Below are 20,616 nucleotides of genomic sequence, written 5' to 3' on the forward strand. Positions count from 1 at the left end.
ACATGCCTTCATTGTCCTTGATGGTTGCTGTGACTGTGTAAAAATATAAAACTTTTGCATATTTCACCCTGAGAGTCCTTATGCAGACACAAGGAAAACAAGCCACCTCAACACAGAAAGGACCAAGAATCAAAGCTGTGTGCTTTATGCGGCCACTGTGTGAACAGAGACACACTAACCATCTAAGTTAACATTACATATTTAATATCTTTAAAGACTTTGGAATTACTTTTGTTCAAAATGCAATAAGAAAGTGTAGCATAAAATCATATTAAACCGAAGTTAGGGCCAGTCCAGTAAGGAAGGTGAAATGAAAAGAACATTTACTGCTGCAACAGGTGCAGTATGAGTATCTTTTCAACTATCATATCACAAGCGGAATGGCAAAACCTTGTGGGAATTTCCACGTTTGGAAAGACATCTTTCACCACAGTCTATAGACAACGCCATGATTGTTGATAGATGACTGTGTTATTGGCCATCTGATGCCACAGTGGGGTGACCAGGCAATGATCAAGGTATTTAGCTCTCCATGTGTTTGACATCTCATTTCTCACAGGATACTCTTACGATTTTTGCATCATCAAACATAGTGTCTGGTGCCCATGTGACACTATGCTTACTACGCAAAAAAAGTTGCTGCTGTTCATCATTTTAGAAATTAAGTGATCACATGCAACCTAATGAGATCGAAAAGCCCCGACTTCTTGGAGCCGTAAAATTAAATCTGGAAACACTTTGACGAGATAGTGTCATTTTTTTGTGATAACATTTACAGCCACAAATGTCGGTGCTGTGTTGTGAATGCCTGTAAGGGCACTGCCACATGAGACCCCGCTGACCCATAGGAAACCCCTCAGTCAGAAAAGATCGTCTTACACACAAACATACACACATACAGAAAAACACTAACACATATGCACATGCACCCACAGCCTGTGGAGGCCCCTCGCCTCCTGACCTTAATCGTAATGCCTTTGAATGCAGCACGTATGATCGCTGGCGTTGCCTTCACCTTCAGTCATAAAATGCTGACGAGCAGGAAGTTTACATGAAAGTGTTTATGTGAGTGTATGTGTTACAGGATGTAGACGGTCAACCTTTCTAAATCCGTTCTGAACCCTGTTGTTAAGGCTCTTGGAAGAAAAGCAAAAGTGGAACGCACATACCTAGGAGTCCCTCTAAAATGAATCCTGATTTTAAAAAGACATTTAATAGCCGCGGTATATATAATGCTACAGTTACAACAATATAAACTGGAGAACAAAGCTTCCTAGCCTCTGTCAAATGTGAGTTGTTGCTCCTTTTATTACTCTACCTTATGTAAGACATGTTTTGCAAATACAAAGAATGACTGACGTCTTTGTCCTCTTTCTGGTCCCAGGAGGTGTGTGTGATGGACACAGACACAGAGAAATCACCCAGCCACCTCAATGCAAAGACACCAACACCAGTTCCCAGGACGAAAGTGCGTGCTTGGCTTTTCAGTAGCAGTCCCGCATGTGTGCATCTTTGTTTATGTGTTAATGCTCTTCAGTGTACATGTTATGGAAGCTTTTGTCTGAGTCTGTCTGCTGTGAAATGCAGAGTTGTTGTTATGCTTAACATTCCCAGGTCAAACTTGCATGAACCCTTCACATTCCCTTACATAGTCCTTTTTAACACCAACCATGTGATCTGTGTGACGTGATTAAAATAATGTGGGTATGTTTTGGAAAAGCTGTTTTCCAACACCAAAGCCATTTCCATGTGCGTCTGTGTGGGTTTCTGTCAGCTTTAAAGATGTTATCGGTGTCAGCTGACCTTTCTATACTGCCTGGAAGGGTATTTGAGGTCTCTCAGTGTGAATGAATGATGACATTTTTAACAGTATATAACAGACATTACTGATAACTTATCATTTGTTCTCATGATAGAGATGTTTAAAAATAGCTCTGGTCTTGCACTTGCTGAAAAAACGAAAGCAGTTAGTCTGACTTAAAATTGATACAGCAAAGATCTAGGGCACTGCAGGAGTATTCATATTTTTATCTTCATACTTAATTGATGGTAAAACTTAAAAATGACAAAACATCTAATTTTATTTTCCTAAGAGCAGCTACTGTAGCAGGTCAATTTTTGTCAACTTATTGATATAAGATTCAGAATATTTAACAATAATTTCTTTCAGTAATATTTATTGATAACTTTTATGATAACATGCAGCAGATTGATCAGGATTATCTTGTAGTCCGACTTCATTTTATTCACTCGATTATCCTGGTCGTTTATAATGCTCATGGCTGTCTCAATCAATGTATTATTCATGCTGCAGTAAACATTTAAATGTGTACTCAAAACTTATTCTCTTTTTTTCTTACTCTCATTTTCCTTCTATGCATTTCCCAAGATTGGACAAAAAAACCGACCAGAAAATGCAGAACGTCTGAACAAATCCTCCACTAACACTCTGAAGGCAAGACCAAGGAAGAAGAAGGTACAGAAAATACGTTTTTTAGTTTCATTGTGATCGATTATTTTTGTTTAAGGGGTTGCCCAAAAGGTTTATTCCAATAAGTACTTCCCACTTCCTTATCTGCTGTATTGCCTTGGTGCTGATTAGCCTGAGGTCATCTCGCAGACAGCCTCTGATGCCTGTGTCCTCGCTGCTTAGTCACATGATGTGATTTGATAAAGTCAATCTGCTGCAGGAAACAACAACATGCTTATTTGCAGTCAGAGACAAACATGGGCTATGTTATGCTCCTGCAACTCTGTTGTGGTGTTAATAAACATGAGCCCTGCCACAAAAACTGCATTTGGCCATAGATTTGAGTGGAATTACAGCTTCAAAATTTCCTGTTTGTGTACATGTTTTAGAAATTGTGCTCTGGATTCATTTATTTAAATCTAAGAGCTCAATAAGAGAGCTACATCTGATAAATTAAGTTTTCTTAAGTTTGAAACTCTTTTCCTTTGATCTCTCATAAATGCAAAATGATCTCTGTTTACCTTCATTTGTACGGTATGTGTGTGATAAAATGATGAGTAATTTCTCTGAAGTTGGCTTCAGTTCGACAACAAAGTCAGACTGAAATGATCTTTGATTGGTTGTTGAAAGCTACATTCAAAACAAAACTCAGATGCCATAAATGTGGTGTACATATCAAGACCAGTGTCACTGTAGCGATAAAAGAACTGATGACTGACAACAAGATAATCTCAGGAGAGTAAAAACACAACTGCTGATAAAGAATGTTTCCTTCCCTCAAAGGTCAGTGAAAGATCTTTTGTTTTTAGGGGAGCTGGTACGTAAAACTTAAGATGGTTTTTAAATGCCTTAAGTTACTTAAAATCTTAAGCTAAGAAGGCAGCCCCTCCGCCCCAACCGTGTATGGAGGTGCACAGCTAGATTGCCTTTGAGGGTTTTATTGAAAGTAATTTTGAAACTGTGAAAACCGTATTTACAACATATTTATACTGTCCAAAATCACCCGTTTTTCACTTATTCACTGCTCCCTATGTAATCCACACTAAATGGTTTACTCAATAGTGAGCAATAAATTGAGATTTAAGACACTTATGTAGTTGTTGTCATCATGGACACTAGTTTTTCTTTCCATTGTGGAATTTTTGAGGGCACCACTTAGTGGATACATTTACACACTCAGGTAAAATAGTGACAATATAGTGCACTATATAATAAATAGGGAGTGATTCTGGAAACAGCCTAAACTCCACTAAAGTAGAAGTCAGAAATTACAAAACGGCTATAATAAAAGGAGAACCTACAGTCAATGCTTCAACGAGGGCATTTGCAAATGGCAGATTTAACAATGCCAGTTAAGCAGCAACTGCCAAAAAGCTGTGTCAGTAGGCGCTGCAAAAGCAAAACAGTGTTCCGCTGAAACGGATGGTGGAAGAACAGTAGCCATCAGCAGTAAAGTAATATGACAATATCAAGAGTCTGATGTTTAGGAGCTTCTGAAACACTTAACACATGAAATGGAATATCCAGCTGTTGATTCCTGTAGCTAAAGGTGACACCAACAGATTCCTAGAAACCCTATGAAAAAGATAGTGGCGTTAGCTTAATCTCATACATAACGTCAAGCTCATTGTACTTAATATAATTAATAATTAATATTAACTTTTATTGGTACAACTTTTATAGCTCTTCTATAAAAACTGTTTCATTCCCAAGACCAGAGTCAACACAAACTTGGCCTTGATGCTTACTACTGCTGAAGACAAGTGCTATTAAAAGTGTAAATTTTGGATTGCTCACCACTCTTACATCACTGCCACAGCTGCACCGCATGGGTGGTGCTGTAGCACTGCCAGGTGTGTTATAAGTCTATAATTTATACAGCATTTATCTGCCTCCGGTCAGGTGTAATGGTGAGAGAAACACACACGAACATACACACCCACACACGCTTCAATTAGAGAGCCCTAAACATGTCTGTTGTGTCTGTTTGATTTATTATGTACCTCTCATTAAAAAGGATGAATGTGTGATCAAAGGTGAAGCTGTGTTTTAATGAAAACAAACAGATGTTTCAGTACATGAGCTTTGGACTCCAAAAGACACACAGTTATTATTGGCAGAGTATTACTGAAACCATGTTGTTGAATTAATATGTTCAATGACAGAATACTGTTGCTATGGTAGGACCATGAGAAAATTTGAATACTTTTTCAAAATGCGCAAATGTGAGCGTTTTGAGCAAAGGGCTATAGTAACAACCATTATTTTAAAAAGTCTAGTGAAAGTGCTTGTGTTGGTTTTGCAAAGACGAACAGGTGTGGATCAGATTGCATACACACTTCTGAAAAACTAGATATCTGTGAAACAAGCTGTCACCAGTCAGTGAATAAAGATCAGTTAACAGAGGTATAGGTTGTTTTAAGGCTAGCCACAACTGCCTTTTCATTGTATCAAATTACTGGAGACAAACCACACCAAAGTACAATATTAAGTTCTGAATATTTTACTTGGTTTTCTTTACAGTCTTTTCAAATTCTTAGTTAATACATGATTCAGAACCAAGGTCATATTCTCATTTTTGTCTGTCAGGTTCTTTGCCATCTGGTTTATTTAGCTCCAACTTGTTGCTCTGTTTGAGCTCTTTTTTGTGCATAGGCAGAAACTGAGAACGAGGAATGGAGGCAGCATGGCGGGTTGAAACTGACCTGGAGTTCTATCTATCTACTGACTAACTGCCATCATACATTGCATAGACATAAAAAATATATAATTTTTGACTTTGCCATTTGACACACATTTGAGTTCTTTATATAAACTTCCCAGTAAAGTGAGTAATAATGAGTGAATAAAAGAACAATTTCAGTTTCCATTTTTCAATGAAGCACAAAATTGGTGTATTGGCTAGGTACATCTATGAATTTGAAGGTTGTCTATCAGATTTTTTTTTTAAATATATATTAAAGTTTCAGTTGATTTTAATAAAGCAAATAAGACATGAACAAAATACACAATCAGGAAAGCCTAACAATAAGAGATAACGGCACCATCACACCCATCAAAACACCTGTTTCTACCTTGATTTGAGGATGGGGACTTGTCCATGGTGTCTCCATGATATCTCCTCAGTGTATGATGAAATAGGCTCCAACCCCCCTGAAAAAAACAAACTACTGTCCACATTCTTTTTCCCCTTTTCATCTCTTTTTTTGTCCTGTGGTTTTCTGTGAATGACAAATTTAGCTAAATCAATTACAAAGACCTCAGGGGCAAAATCCATACCAGGTCTAGCTAAATAAGCTTGTGGAGCTAATTATGTTCCAAAAGATTCACCCATTAAGTGCACCAATGACTAAATATCTAAATGGAGGCTGCATCAATAGATTTTAGAACAACCCATTAAGTTAAACCCCAAATCGAAATGTTCCGCTGATAATTGGTGTAAAGGAAAAAAGTAAGCCTTTTAATTCAGCCATCAGACATTTATCTAGAGCCAAGCCTCTTTTAGCATTGGTTGTTTTTGACCATTATCAGTACTTAAGCTGCTGGCGTCAGACCCATTTCATACTCTGTTTCCCATAGCCAACCGACTGTTTGGCCTCAGTGTACGTGGGCAACCATACGAGTGCTTTCCATATATACTAAGAGTAAGCTTCTTGACACATTCTTTAACGCTTCTATCAGGTTTCCTTGGTTGAAACTGTAAAAATGCAGAAGGGTACTTCTCACAATGTGGCTGTAATTAGGTTAAGGTTCTTCTCCTACGCTACAGTTGACGGTTCACGCTGTTTATACCCACTCAGGGTCAGCACGGTAAGACTAACATCAGTCTAACCTTATAGTTTTTTTAAGCTAACCTCCTTTTTTCCCTTGCTTCTTTTGTGGTTCTTTTATTGCTTTCTACCTCACCTCAGAAGATCCCCGAATGCATGTTTTATAGTAACCCGAGCAAAGATTGGAAGCTCCAGGGTGTGTCTCTGTGTGTGCGCGTGTTTGTGTGTGCGTGTGTGTGTGTGTGTGTGTGTGTGTGTGTGTGTGTGTGTGTGTGTGTGTGTGTGTGTGTGTGTGTGTGTGTGTGTGTGTGTGTGTGTGTGTGTGTGTGGTTGTATGAGCTTGACTGTGCAGAAATGTTGGTTGTTTATGATTTCCCTCCTGTGATGTGTCACATTTCCTGTCACAAGACTAACCTGTTGTTGGCGTCTCTCTCTCTCTCTCTCTCTCTCTGTAAAACAGGTGAGGAAAGGCAAGAGTGATGGCATGCCTGAAGCCGTCCTTCAGCCCAGTGGCTCTGCTCAGTTACCCCGTGCAAGGCCTCTCTCCATACCGATAGTTTTTCCCCTGACGTCTGAGCTGAGGGGTACCAGTCCAGAGGGGATGGAGACAACTCCCATACCTCTGGCTCACCAAGACAATCCAGACACTACCTCGCGCCTTGGCTATCCCGATGTCAGCCCCTCTGGCAGCATGGAGGCTCTCAGTAGGTCAGTGTGTGTGAAAGCGCATGCACATCTGTCTAAGAAAATTTGAAATATTAACTACTAAACTTTTGCACGTTTTAGCATTTGGATATCAATTATTATTTTTGCACAAAATATTTTATGACCCTATTTCTTTTTTAAATTGTGGTAGGGCTGTGTTAACGCTAGATCATGAACATAAGTATATATTAGAGTGACATCTTTTGACAGCATGTGTGTGAGTTGCAATCCTGGAAATTAAGTAGTATGTACAGAATCGTCAAAGATGAATATCCATGCCTTAAAAGCACACTGTTTTAGATCATTATTCATTACATGATTTTTAAAAAAATAATTTAAGCTCACCACCCTGAGCAATTAGTAAAGTGTGCAGTCAAAAATGGAATTCAGTTACGCTGTGAAATGCAGTCAGCTACTCCTGCAATTTTATGATTTTTTTAGGATCACAGTTTTATCTATAAGCATGATCCTTTACGGCTGCTCTGAAATAAAACCTAAGGTCATATAACACAGATCAAAACTTTTTTGCCACATACCTAACATTTATTGTTAAACAATTTCGATTTTCATTTTGTGATACCATCTTGCTTTCCGTGTATCCAGTTCCAATTTGGAATACAAGCGGGAGATTCTAGCGATGTTAAATAGGTTATGGACCATGTTTGCATAGATGATGTGCTATCAGCCAAGGGTCAGGATGAAGAATCTCAAGTGTCTGACAGCGATCAGGGATCTAAAGCCCAAGCCCAGTGGCAATGTGCCTTTGACATGCAAACAAGCCTATTATAGGAAGCTGAAACTGGAACCACTTGGTGTTGAGTGTCTTCAGTCCTGGAATAGCAAGGCTACAGCTGTGTCTGTTGTTGGGGCTTTTGCTGCTTAGACTAGCATTAACCTTGACGGTGATCGCCACCTGCAGTGTTTGGTTGAAAATCCTACTACTGTACTGTTTAAAACCTCTTTTAACTCACTCCAAATCCAGTTTATCTGGAACACAAATATAAATGTTTAATAAAGTATATAGATCAAATTACTTCACTGACAATAGTTTGTATGTAGAATGTGTCTCAGTGGAGAAACTACAAAATATAATCAAAGCAATATAATCAAAGCAAAGCCAAAAATGTTGTGTGTTATGTTGAAGCACCAAGATGAGAAATGATGATGCTGTTTTCTTTTCTAATACAATTGTAAAACACACCTGTGACCTTTAGTATGGCAGTAATCAGAGTTTAGAACCGTGTCAGCACCAGATCCATTATTACATAAAAGTTTAGTATGACACACACACAGTGGTTGCTCTCAGACATACTTGTATACTGAATTACAAATCTCACTGCTCTTGCTTATACGTATTTAAAAAATCATACAAATATAATGTATTTTTATCACAGGATATGTGAAATGTATTTTATCACAAAATAAATAGTACCTTTCATAGTTTTTTATACTTTTATGGGCAATAATAATGACTTTTACCATCTTAACAGTTTCCAGTAGTATAATATAGCGTAACAGGTTTAAAATAACTTTATCAAAAATGAAATATCAAATACTTTTTAATTTCTGTGTTTAAGATGGTCAAGCTCTTCTTTGCTCTTTATCCCCAAGATAATGAACAGTATTGCTTGTGTGGCCTAAAACTTGTTAAATCAACAAGGCCAACCATTGCTTCTTAATGGAACAGATGTTCCTGTAAAATGAAGTGGCAAATATAATGCTTTCAAGGTGACAAGAGCTTTCCTCACCATGTCAGGGTACCAGTAAATCTTCTGGTGGGCACCAAATAGTCACCCAATCAGTCAGTAGATCAGTCACCCAATACGACCAGGTCATATTGGATGACTGATCTACAGACAGCATGATGGGGGACCCCAGTAATGTGCGTCAGCAATCTGAACTCACTGGTATTTACTAAAAGACACCTGCAGCAGGCAAAAAGATTAAAAATGAGTTTACTATCTTTAATGCAAGAAAGCTTTTGATACTCACTAGTAGTGTCTGACAAATTTGACACTGTTTTTCAAACAGTTTTAAAACATTCAAAGACAAGACATTTATTTGAAGATGGTGAAAAATAGAGAAAGTTTTTATTAGTTTGTGTGAAAAATTGTTTTAATTCCATTTTAAGTAACTGCAATTTTGGCACATAAAGCCATAGCAAATATATGATAATTTTCCATCAGTGGAAACCTGTGTTTACATATCTGTAGCTGCTCTCATGTCTACTCGTCAGCTTGCTCTCACTTTCCAAAGGTATGTGTCAGTCAAATCTGTGTCAGCATAATGCAGCACATACAGCAGCATAGCACAATGGGCCACAACTGGATTAATATATGCAGAATGACAAAATCAAGGAACTGCTTTTGTGCATCATTTTATATTTTAATTAAAATGTAGTGTTTTCTTAATTTTTTTTTTTTTTTTTTTTTACATTTCATTCAGGAACTTTATTTTTATAGGGTGTGAAATTTGACATCAAGAATTTATGAAGCATGTTTATGCCCTGTTGGTGGTAAATAATCTATTCCTTATTCAAATGATGACATATGTATTAGATATGACACCTCCCTTAATTCCAGGAACTACCCCTATCCTGAGTCACTCTGTTCACTCAGGTCATGTTTCACACAAATGAAAATCATCATTCTCAGGGTTTCCTATTAGTGGCTCCACTTTTAGATCTTCTCACGTATCCACATTTTGACCTCTGAGCTATATTAGAAAATGAGTCTTACATCTTTAATGTAACACTTCCTTCCCCTTTATCAAATAAATTAATCCAGTAATTTCATATGCCACAATGCTCTCACCTGTACCTGAAATATGACATCAGCCCCATTCACAGGCCACATGAGCCAACATAGCAGCACCATGTGAACATATTTTGCTCTTAGCATTGCGCAGTTGCACGTAGTGGATGCATGCTGGCTTTTGTGTGGAGTTGCCATGGTTCACTGGATCTTGTGATGTAACTATTGGGTTTCTTAGAAGCCCATTGGAAATAGGTGGGAGTGAGGAACGTTGCAGTGTGGTGTGAGTGCAGGTTCCTTGTGGGTATAACAGTATTGTTGGCCGCATGTCAGAAAGTCTCATCCATCAGCCTGAAAGCCTGACGGCATATATTTACAGCCATAACCTACGGGCTGGAACAGACTGGTTTTGCTGCACTTTAAATGTTGCTGAAGCGCCTTGATTCCAAATCTTACACAGGGCGATGGCCCTTAATTGTACTAAAATTTGATGTCAGTAAAGATTCTCAGTCATTCAGGTCATAAGATATCTAAAAATGGTCAGTCAAAGCCAACTAGATTTGCTAGAAGATATCAGCAGCTCATCCAAGAGGCTTCTTCAGTTCTTCAGTTATGCCTGAGACTCCCCACGAGTCAGGACAGCTGAAGCCTCTTTGTAAAGTGGGCAAACATTTCAAGGAAACGAAAAACCCAGGTCAGATGCTACTCATTTTGAACTTCTAGATACAAAGTTTGATGTTCCAAGTTCAGTGACAGACCTGACGGAAAGTTCGATACCTGGCTTGATGGTACGGGAAATGGATGACTGCAAGCAATCCCAGGTCAATAGTCAGAATCATTAATGTTGTTCAGAACTGAAAACACTATTGATTAATCGATTGGTAGATCATTGGAAATATAATTGTCAATGATACTGATAATCGAATAACTTTTCAACCATACATGCCAAACATTCATTGGTGTCAGCTTCTCAAATGTGAAGATTTGCTGAGTTGTGTCTGAGCACATTTGGATTTTGAATTGTTGATCAGAAGATAAGTGAAGACGTAATTTGTAACTCTGAAGAAGTTGTGAAGGGCATTTTAGAATGTTTTCTGACATTTAAAGAAAAACCGACTAGTCAAAAATATCAAATAGATTGATATAATCATTAGATGCAGCCCTAGTTTCAGCAAGTATATTGAATTCTTTCAGCCACTGCTAATTTCTTGGTAAAAGATGCTACCCTTTTTCATGCAACACTAAATCAGGTGAGTTGACATCAGGTCTTCGATGGTATGAAGCACATGTCATATTTACGGATTCAAAGTAGATGTCTAAACTCTTTTCACTGGTGTTCCGGCTAATCAAATACTAATGTGGTGTTTTCCTGTGTCATTTTGCTTTTACTGTCAATAAGGTGTAGCCAAGGTAATGGTCATAATAAAGAGACTTGACATAGAACAAGATGAATGTAAGAACTGAAGACAAACATTTTTCATCTGTAAATTGTTACTTTCATCCGGAAGTCTTCCATTTCTCAGTTTAAAGCCTAAACCATAATAACTCTGTGTTGGTTTAACAGTTTTTTTCTGATGAAATGAGCATATACCAAGCATAGCTTAGTCAGGCTTATCCAACAAATACCTTGGGTCTTGACCACCACATAGTTTGTGCTCAGAGGTATTCTAAGGATTTCCACCACATGTCTAAAAGCCAATGGTTTGGGGTTCCTGAAGGGAGTGGACACTGAAGAGAGGAGCTGAGACACAGGGGACTCCTTTACTCTTTTTTTAATTAATGAAATGCAAACCTTTGAAAACTGAAACCAGAACTTCACCATAGGGTTGATGAATTTGGGATCTGCAGTTGTTGTGGTCTTACTTAGCCAGTAAGTTCTCCACATCAATCCCCCAGATAAATAAGCAGAAATGCTTTATTTTTCTGCTTTATTGGATAGAGATAGTAGAGAGACAGGAAAGGCAGGGAAGGGAGAGGGGATGACATGTAGCAAAGGCCCTGGGTTGGATTTGAACCCGGGCCGCTGTGTTATTCGCTGTACCGGGTGAGCTACCGGGGCACCCCAATCCCTCGCTCATTGTAGCCAAACAGCAAGTGTTTTTTGTTGCGTGTTGTTTAGGGATTCTGGAAAAGGTAACAGAGGGCAGAAGGAAAAAGACCTTGCCAAAAATGACCGGAGCCAGTTGGAGAATTATTCAAGTGACCAGCATCTGCTAAGCCAGACTACCCTTGTGTACACTTTTTTATAAATGTTGAAAAAGTGGAGCGTGTCCAGATTGACCAACTAGTCATTGGTAGTTTTCCGTTCACCCCGGAGGGATCAGGCCTTTACTGAGTATCCCTACAAAGCTTCTTCTTATCCCCTCAGTAAGGTAGTGGGTAAGCAGGATTTCCGCTTTTGCAATTCACGGCTGCTGTGACGGCACACATTATTTTAATACGCCTGCCAGTCTGTGTAACACCAGTTAAGAACATGGCTGTGGAGAAAAAAACATTCACCGTTGAAACTCTAAAAGAATTTGGAGTCTCAGTTCCAGACGTGTTGTGTGGTGAACTACAGCTGCACCTCAAACAAGGCTGGAGGCACACATCCACATTTCCTGTAGATTGTGTCATTAGAGAAGACTTTCGGAGTTTAACGAACTTTGGCCCATTTTGATTCCTGCCTGACTTGAAACCTAAATCCTTTGTTTGGAATTTTGGTGAGGTGCTGCCTGAATGGTGAAAGTGGTTTCCCCTCCTCTTGATACGCCTGCCCCTTAGAGTAGGCCACATGAAGGCCTGTCACGTACCAAAACACACCAGAGTATCAAAAATTCACTCAATAACAACTCTTTATTCTGTGTTTTTGAACATCTGAGACTCAAGCTGTTTACAACCCACAATCCTGACTGCTTGTGGTTTGTAATTATTTCAGTTTGATGTCGTCTGTTTCCTGCTCTTCTTTCTAATATCAAACAAAACCAGCTGGCCAGAATATTTAGACCGTCCAGTGGATGTCAGAAATATAGTGTGTTTGCTCCTTTTGGCATCTGTGGGACTGTAGATAGTAAAAAAGGAAATGCAAATTTACTTGCAGAAAAAAAAAAAACCAAGCCAAATCTTGCTTAAGATATTTATGTTTCAGTCAGTCATTATTTAGAAGATTGAATATAAACCACTCAGCAATTAATAATTAGGGCTGTGATCAGATGTTGTTTTTTTTTTATTATCAATGAACCTTCTCATTATTTTCTCAGTTAATTGTTTATTCTATAAAATGTCAGAAAACCGTGACAAATTCCTGTCACACTTTCTTAAAGCCCATTGTGGTGACGTTAAATTGCTTGTTTTGTCCAACCAAAAGTCCCCAAAGATACCCAAAGATATGCAATTTACAATTATATAAACCAAATAAATGCAAAGAAAGATTTTCACAATTAAGAAGGTGGAACTGGGTAATTTTATTTTTATTTTTTTATTTTTTTTTGGATAAAAAATGACTCATCAAGTACCAAAATAGTTGCAGATTATTCTTCTCTCAATTGAATATTTGATTAAAGGCCTTCTAATTTCAGCTCTATTAATGTTTTGCATACTTGTCTTGAAGCATTTAGTGAAGCTTTTTTGGAAAACGAACTAAACACCCAAGTTTCTTGTCATTCATTGAATGATAGATACTCAGTCAAGCAGTTGAAATGTAAAAAAATGTCTGTAATGGACTTTGTGTGCATTTGCTCTACCTGGTTTCTCAACATCTTTTTTAAACCTGAACTTTTCTCCAAATCCTTTCTGTTGCATATTCATAAACTGTGAACACTGGTAGAGTCCATGTTGTCCTGACAGGTGTTCTCTTCTCACAGGTAAAGATAGAAAAAAATCCCAGTGGTGTCAAAAAGTGGTGAAAGGTCACACTGTGATGTTTTTTTTTAACACATTCCTCGTTTTCTCTGTGACATTCATTTAAAATGAAAGAATCTAATAGCTAATAAAGTTTAGCTGTCACACAGTAGCACGACCTTATTGAATTTTATCGTGTAAGAACATCTCATGTTAAATGAAATAAACATATAAAATGCAGCCTTACTTCGGTCATTCAACACTTAATTTGTTAAATGGTTAACATACTGATATAACATTTCAGGTTTTGGTTGCAGTGTTTTTCTTCCTGCTTTTATTTTAGAGAAGATAATACATTAGTCAGCTCTGCTGAGGCAAACAAGACTAGGTGATTATGAAATTTTCAGCCTGTAAGTGCCAGGATATGAAAATGTTAAGCAACCTCAACATTCAGGGCTAACACTGAGTTCCTCTTATTGTTGCATAATTTCATCATGTGTCACTGGCATACATCCAGTGGCAGCAGCCAGCCTATATTCTGGAGCAGCAGCCATTTTTCTGGTGGTTCATAGTAATTAACCGAGACAAGTTCCACAAAGACACTTATCTGGAGCAGTGCATGGCTATTATTCTGCAGACAAAAGCCAGCCTTATGCTCCTATTTTCAGCCACAGTAACATGTAGTAATGGGTGGTGGTGGTGGTGGTGGGGTGGGGGTGTGTGCGTAGGGGGTTTTATGCCGTAGCACTTATTAATAGCACCATAGCACTTATTAATTATTTCTGTTTATTTTCATATTTCAGTTCCAAAGAAGAAGAGAGGCCTATATCTCCTTTCTACATGAGGTAGGCTTCCTGTCTGTGTGTTAAAAAACTGGCAGAATTGGGTGAGAGGATGTTGTTTTGGACTGGAGGTGTGGGGGAAGTGGCTGTGTGCTGCCTCAGTGCATTATCATCGGAAACAATGGAACCACCACAAAGCAGGGCAGCATGCACAAGCAACAGTTTGCTCACCACTATTTGATTATTGTGGCCAAGGCAGCCGCGGGACGTGTTTCAGACACACCACCTAAGAAAGAGACACATCTCGGTGAAGATACTGTTTCAAAATGATATGATTATTTAGATTATTGAACAGTGCAGGAGGAATTATATCTGGAGCTGAAGCGATTAGTTGATTAATGAATTAGTTGATTGACAGAAAAATAATCTATCTGCAACTATTTTGATAATCAATTAAGCAATTCAATTATTTTCCAAGCAAAAAAATAGTGAAGAAAATGCAGAGTGTTTGTTTGGTTCCAGCCTCTCGAGTGAAAGTGTTTGCTGTTTTTCTGTGTGTCATTGAATACTAAATATATTTGGATTTTGCACTGTTGGTCGAACAAAACAAGGTATTTTAAGACGTCAGCTTGGACTCATGGGAGTTGCAATTGGCATGTTTTCAACATTTTTTGACATCTTATGGACTATGAATCGATCGATTAATGAAAAAAAATAACTGGCACATTAATCCATAATGAAAATGATTGTTAGTTGCAGCCCTAATAATATCTGACATCAGATCAGTATTATTGAATTTAATATATTTCCTTGTCATTAGTCTCAAAATGGAACGTACAGTCTTGTGAATAAAAATGAACCCAATAACCCTCATGTGCAAGTGATAACATTTCGGTACTACCTGACCACGCCTCCTTGATAATCACCTGCTAAGGATCAATGACCCTATTGTCATCGTTTCTCATTTAGCGCTCAGTGTATGTTGAATTAAAGCCTTCAAACCACAGCAGCCTAATTCAACTCCATGTGTATTATCAAGGTCGTGGTTAGTGGTGGTGTTGTACGGGACTGCACTGTACTGAAATGTGCTTCTAATGTTCTTCCCTCTTTATGTTTGTAGATGAAGTGGGTAAAACATTAGAAACACCTCTCAATATAATGCAGTCCAGTTCAGCACCACTGCAAACTACAACCTCAATAATAAACGGTAATTGGACTGCACTTGTATAGCGCTTTTCTTTTTTTTTTTATTGACCACTCAAAGCGCTTTACACTACATGCTACATTCACCCATCCATTCACTCATTCATACATCGCATTCACACACACACTCAGACGTACTGATGGTTCAGCATCTTGCCCAAGGACACCTCAACATGTGGACTGGAGGAGCCGGGGATCGAACCACTGACTTTCTTGTGAGTGGATGACCCACTCTACCTCCTGAACATAAAGTTACATTAATACCTCTCTGATGGTCAAAACTAAAAATGAAATTCTTTTTTAATGTAGAATTTATCACTAAGCTGTCATTATTCATTCTTTTCAAATGTTTTCCTTAGTTGTTGTTCATCATTGTCTAACTCCACGGCCTACTTGTGCTTTGTCACATACACACACACACACTCACACGCAGGACATACAGACTCACTCTCTATGCTGAGGTCTGCCTGCATTCCTTCACATACAGAGAATCTCAGGCTGCCACATGCCAGTTTAAGCTCAACCCAGTCAAAATGGATTGTAGATCAGCGTAATTTTTTTTTCTGTGTGTGTTGACCAAAGCCTCTAAAGGTTCTGGCTAGTATCTGACTGTGGTGTAATACTGGATTACCTGAATGGACGCTCCTGGGAACACAGTGCGGGGGATTTAACTGGTATAAGCATCTGCTGTGTAAGATTTGGAGTTGTTTCCTCTGCATTTTTTATGCCTTAAAGACCACTTGACTTTAAATACACAGACACCTACTACAGAAACATATTATTTTGTCCTTACTTGTATTTGCAAAGCAATTTTCTTAGTTGGTAGGTCCTAAATAAAGCAATTATGTTAAGCAAACTTCAAGATCCTGTAAAACAAAGACTTGCACTGCTGGCTTTTTAAAATCAAACTCAGCAGGACAAAAATACCACAATAGCACAATTAAATTGTCAGGACTGGTCATATCATTATAGACCTGACTTAACAGTTCAGCAAATCTTACAGACAGCACCAAAGTGGGAACAAAAAACAGCTGACACTGCTGACTTGTCAGTGGTCATTCAGGTAAATTCAAAATTTGTATTTTCAAAAAAAACCAGATAGATTCATTGTGTTTCTCATAGGAACTGTTCAGCATATTAGGAAATATGCTTATTTCTTGCCAAGAGTTATATAAGAAGATTGATACCACTGTCACATATGACAGGAGATGTTTAGATTATTTTAGCATAAAGGTTGTGGGGAAACAACTAGCCTAGCTCTGTCTGAAGATTAAAAAAAAATCTGCCTACCAGCACCTATAAAACTCACCAATTAAGATGGTATATCTCGTTTAAGTCATACAAAAAAACAAAGTGTAAAAACAACATTTTGTGGTTTTAACAGGAAATGTGTGCCGGACTACGGTGTTTCAGCTGATCTGTTCCTGATCAAACACTGGACTGGGGTTGATGGTATAATTTTATATTTTTAGAACGTGTGTGTTCAAGAAAGGATTGTAGGCTTGGCTCACTCATTTACTGGTGGTGATATTGTCACTACATTTCGGAGGCAATGACTCATCCCTCTTGCCCTGTTTCCTCTCTTGCCAGTAGTTCATGACCCAGACAGTCACAACTGCACACCAGGCAACAATCCCAGCTCATACCAGAGTAGTTTCATACTTTGATATCTTTAGTTGAACTCTGTCAGTGGAACAAAGTTCTCTCTGGGCAGCGATGTCACTTCCTTTGGTGATTTATCAAACTGCAGCACTTGTTCTATACTGCTCCAACGTGAAGACTATTTGGGACGATGATAGCTGCCAGACGATATTTAATTACCAAATAATTTACACTTGACAGTTACAGGCAGCCATGCTCAGCTGTTTATTTCAACAACAGCCTAATTGTGGCATAAGCAGACGTGTAAGAAAGCTTATTTAACATTACAGACCAATGTACATTTCCAGGATGTCATAAAAATGAACTTCAGTACAGTACACCCTATAAGGAGTTTTATTAAAAAAAAAAAAAAGACTTAATTTCCAATAAGTTTTACTTTTAAATTTAGTTTCCATACATTATTTCTAATGAAGAAGAAACGGTTCACATGTACAAAAATGGTCCAAAGACTACATTTGCTTTTGACATTTGTTAGCAGAATCAAATGTATCAGCCAGTTATGTGGACACATACAAAGAATTTGACTTTGGTTGTCGATAGCTGTCAATTTATGGCGGGATCCAAAAGTCTGAGACAACTTTCCCGTTCACTTGAATGAGAAAGTGGTCTCAGCCTTTTGGACACCACTGTACCTGGACAAATACAGATTTGTGTCTTACATCAGTTGTTGCCAACAAGCAGTCTGGTTCTCTTATATGATCCCAAGATAATTAAAGGTATAAGAAAGACAAAAATACATTTCTTTTATGCCAAATTCTGTTTATTTTTTAAGAATTTTCTCTAATTTTTGCCGTTATATGGATACATTCACAACTTCCAACTTCTTAAAAATTCTTCAAATGAGACAATCTGAGAGTTATAAATCACTCCTCAGATGCTCAGAGGTCTTCCTCTGGCACAGATTGCAGTTATACAGTATAATTGACCCTCTCATCACCTTTGTATCAAGAGGGTACAGTCCTAGAAAGTTGTAAACAGATGTGGAAAGTTGTATCATGTGTCAGGCCTTAATGTGTCCACTACACTTGATGAATGCATCCCTGTGACATTTGCAGGCATTAAGATCTAAGGTTAAGTCAACATTAGTAAGCCATTAAACCGTTTTCTGTTGCTTTAACCGCTTCATTCAGTGCCAGGTCTAATTTTAAGTTAGTGGCTAATATTTTTCCTGCTGTGCCCAGAGATAATCGATCAGTTTAGTCTGCTGCCTCTAGAGCACCTGTGAACCCCAGCTAACAAAACTTTCACTTCTCTGTCTGCCTCTTTTACTTCCCAACTCTTTGAATAAATGACACTGAACTGAAAGTGAAGGATCTTTCTAGTTTTCACATGATAAAAATATATATTTAGGCTATTTTACTCGAGCACAGATTTTAAAAAACCAAGCACTGGACTTTTACAGCTCCATGTTTATGATTTGATGATATGATGTTCATACTCATCAAATTGATCATCTAGTTACGCAATAGGGCATGCTCACCTTTCATGTGATTCACTATCCTAGCTTTCAGCTTTGATAATGTCAATACATGTCCATGACATTTTACACAGGTTCACCACAGTCACCTTCACAGTGTACCATCTCTCCATTATTATCTCTCCCTTTATCAGTGCTCCGTACAGGGCCCCTGCCAAACTCTGCTATTACTGTCAACACCAGTGTTTATGAAAGATTTTTTCAGGTCCCCCCTATACATGAGGTAGGAAACGCAGACATGACGTGTACCAGTTGGTAAAAGCTATAGTGACTTTCTGAGGAGTAAAAAGGAAGATTTTTGCAGCAAAATTGTTGCACCCTCTGTGTCAAAATGTTGTGATGTCCTTGCACAGCAATAGTAAGATTTCAGCACCTCATCTTTTAACTAAGATCAAACAATTATTTTGTTGTCACATAGCCGTACTTAACTAACTTATTTAAGATTTTACTTATTGAATAACAGCAATGCTAATAAATTAGAGGATAGTGGAAAATGATCAGCACAATTTCCCAGACCCCAAGCTGATGTATTTAAATTGCTTGTTTTGTCAAACTTAGTGCCAAAGCTTATAGATAAATTTACAGTGATAGAAATCGGAATAATGCAGTGAAGCCTCAAATTTTAAGCTGACATAACAGTTGTTTTGCTCGAATAATTGCTTAAATAATTTTTATCAATTATCAAAATTGTTAATTCTTTGTCAGTTGGCTAATTAAGTAATTAATTTATCATTTCAGCACTAAATCGATTTGTTGTGTTGTCTGTAAATGTAAAAAAAAAAAAAGTGAAGAAATGCCTATTACAATGTACAGGATTTCAAGCAGACATTTTCAAATTATTTGTTTTATTGTCAGCTTTCACCTAAAGACATTCAATTTAAAAACCTAATTATCACATTTAAGAAGCTGGAACCAAATAAGGATTTATGTTTAATGAATATCTTATATGATGAATGGATTGTCAGTTATAATCATCAAATAATCAACTCACTGTTTCGGTTCTACATTCAACAACTACTGCTCCATTGATGTTTTGATAGCCCACCTATGGCTAAGGGTCCTGGAAGATGTAGATGTAAACGACGAGTTAGTCAAATTTCTCATTTAGCTTAGATTATGGGCAGAAACAACCCAAAACAGCTTTAAGCTTTATAGAAAGTCTGATGAATGAAACCCTCTGAAACAAAATAAATTGAAAAAGTAAAGCTTGGGCACAGAAACTCACCTGGTGCTTGGACTTTCTGTTAATTAGGGAAGCGTACTGTATGTGACCGAATGAGGAAAGCCTTCAATTAAAATCCAAGAACTGCTGCATCTGCCAATAATAAACCGAACTGTTTAATTGACATTTTACTTCTTGTTTGATGCTGGCATCTGAATCTATGTGTAATAAAAAATCAATAATCTATAACTATATTTAGGTATAGATATAGATTTAGACACGCCCCTGCACACTTAACTACAGATACTGTTTTAGTAGTACTGTTTTCTTCAGATTACCGGCCTGTGTGTATTTTGACATGAGGAGAGAATGACAAAGACAAAGAGGAAGAGTGAATATAGAAAGTATTTCCCATATACTTTACAGTAGGGCTTACTGTAGTCATAGAAGCCAGCCCCTTTGCTCCAAGGGGACCTACTTATGCTCTGAACACAGCTGAAGTTAACACTCTCTCATGCACACTCGATGCTTTGATCACTTAGGGCCAGAACCAGAGCCTGGGGGATTTTCAGTGTTGCTCAGTGACCTGTTGTGAACACCTGTTTCTGTAGCATTAGCTCACCTTCCCCTCTTGTTTTTCTTTCAGTAACCACCTCTCCCCTGTCCACTGCAGACCAGATGTGGTGAAGTAAGTGGACTTTCCTATTGTCACATAAAAGGCAGTGTTGTATTGCTCTTGTAATTAATCAATTTACACTTTTTATTTAGAAAAAAAATCTTAAATTCTGCCTCTTAAGAAACTCTTATTGTAGC

The 20,616-nt window shown here is 37.9% G+C and overlaps 1 protein-coding gene across 4 annotated transcripts in view; it reads left to right on the forward strand.

Moving 5' to 3' along the window:
* Positions 1 to 20,616, forward strand: part of fam13a (family with sequence similarity 13 member A) — a 53,784-nt gene that overhangs the window by 9,609 nt on the left and 23,559 nt on the right. For all 4 annotated transcript variants that reach the window (XM_040145258.1, XM_040145260.1, XM_040145259.1 and 1 more), the window contains exons 5-9: positions 1,385 to 1,468; positions 2,390 to 2,476; positions 6,701 to 6,948; positions 14,321 to 14,362; positions 20,450 to 20,491. In XM_040145258.1, coding sequence (XP_040001192.1) covers positions 1,385 to 1,468; positions 2,390 to 2,476; positions 6,701 to 6,948; positions 14,321 to 14,362; positions 20,450 to 20,491 — 503 coding nt within the window. The remainder of the gene's footprint in view (positions 1 to 1,384; positions 1,469 to 2,389; positions 2,477 to 6,700; positions 6,949 to 14,320; positions 14,363 to 20,449; positions 20,492 to 20,616) is intronic.

This window comes from Xiphias gladius, chromosome 15, assembly GCF_016859285.1.
Source record: "Xiphias gladius isolate SHS-SW01 ecotype Sanya breed wild chromosome 15, ASM1685928v1, whole genome shotgun sequence".
NCBI classification, from domain to species: Eukaryota; Metazoa; Chordata; class Actinopteri; order Istiophoriformes; family Xiphiidae; genus Xiphias; species Xiphias gladius.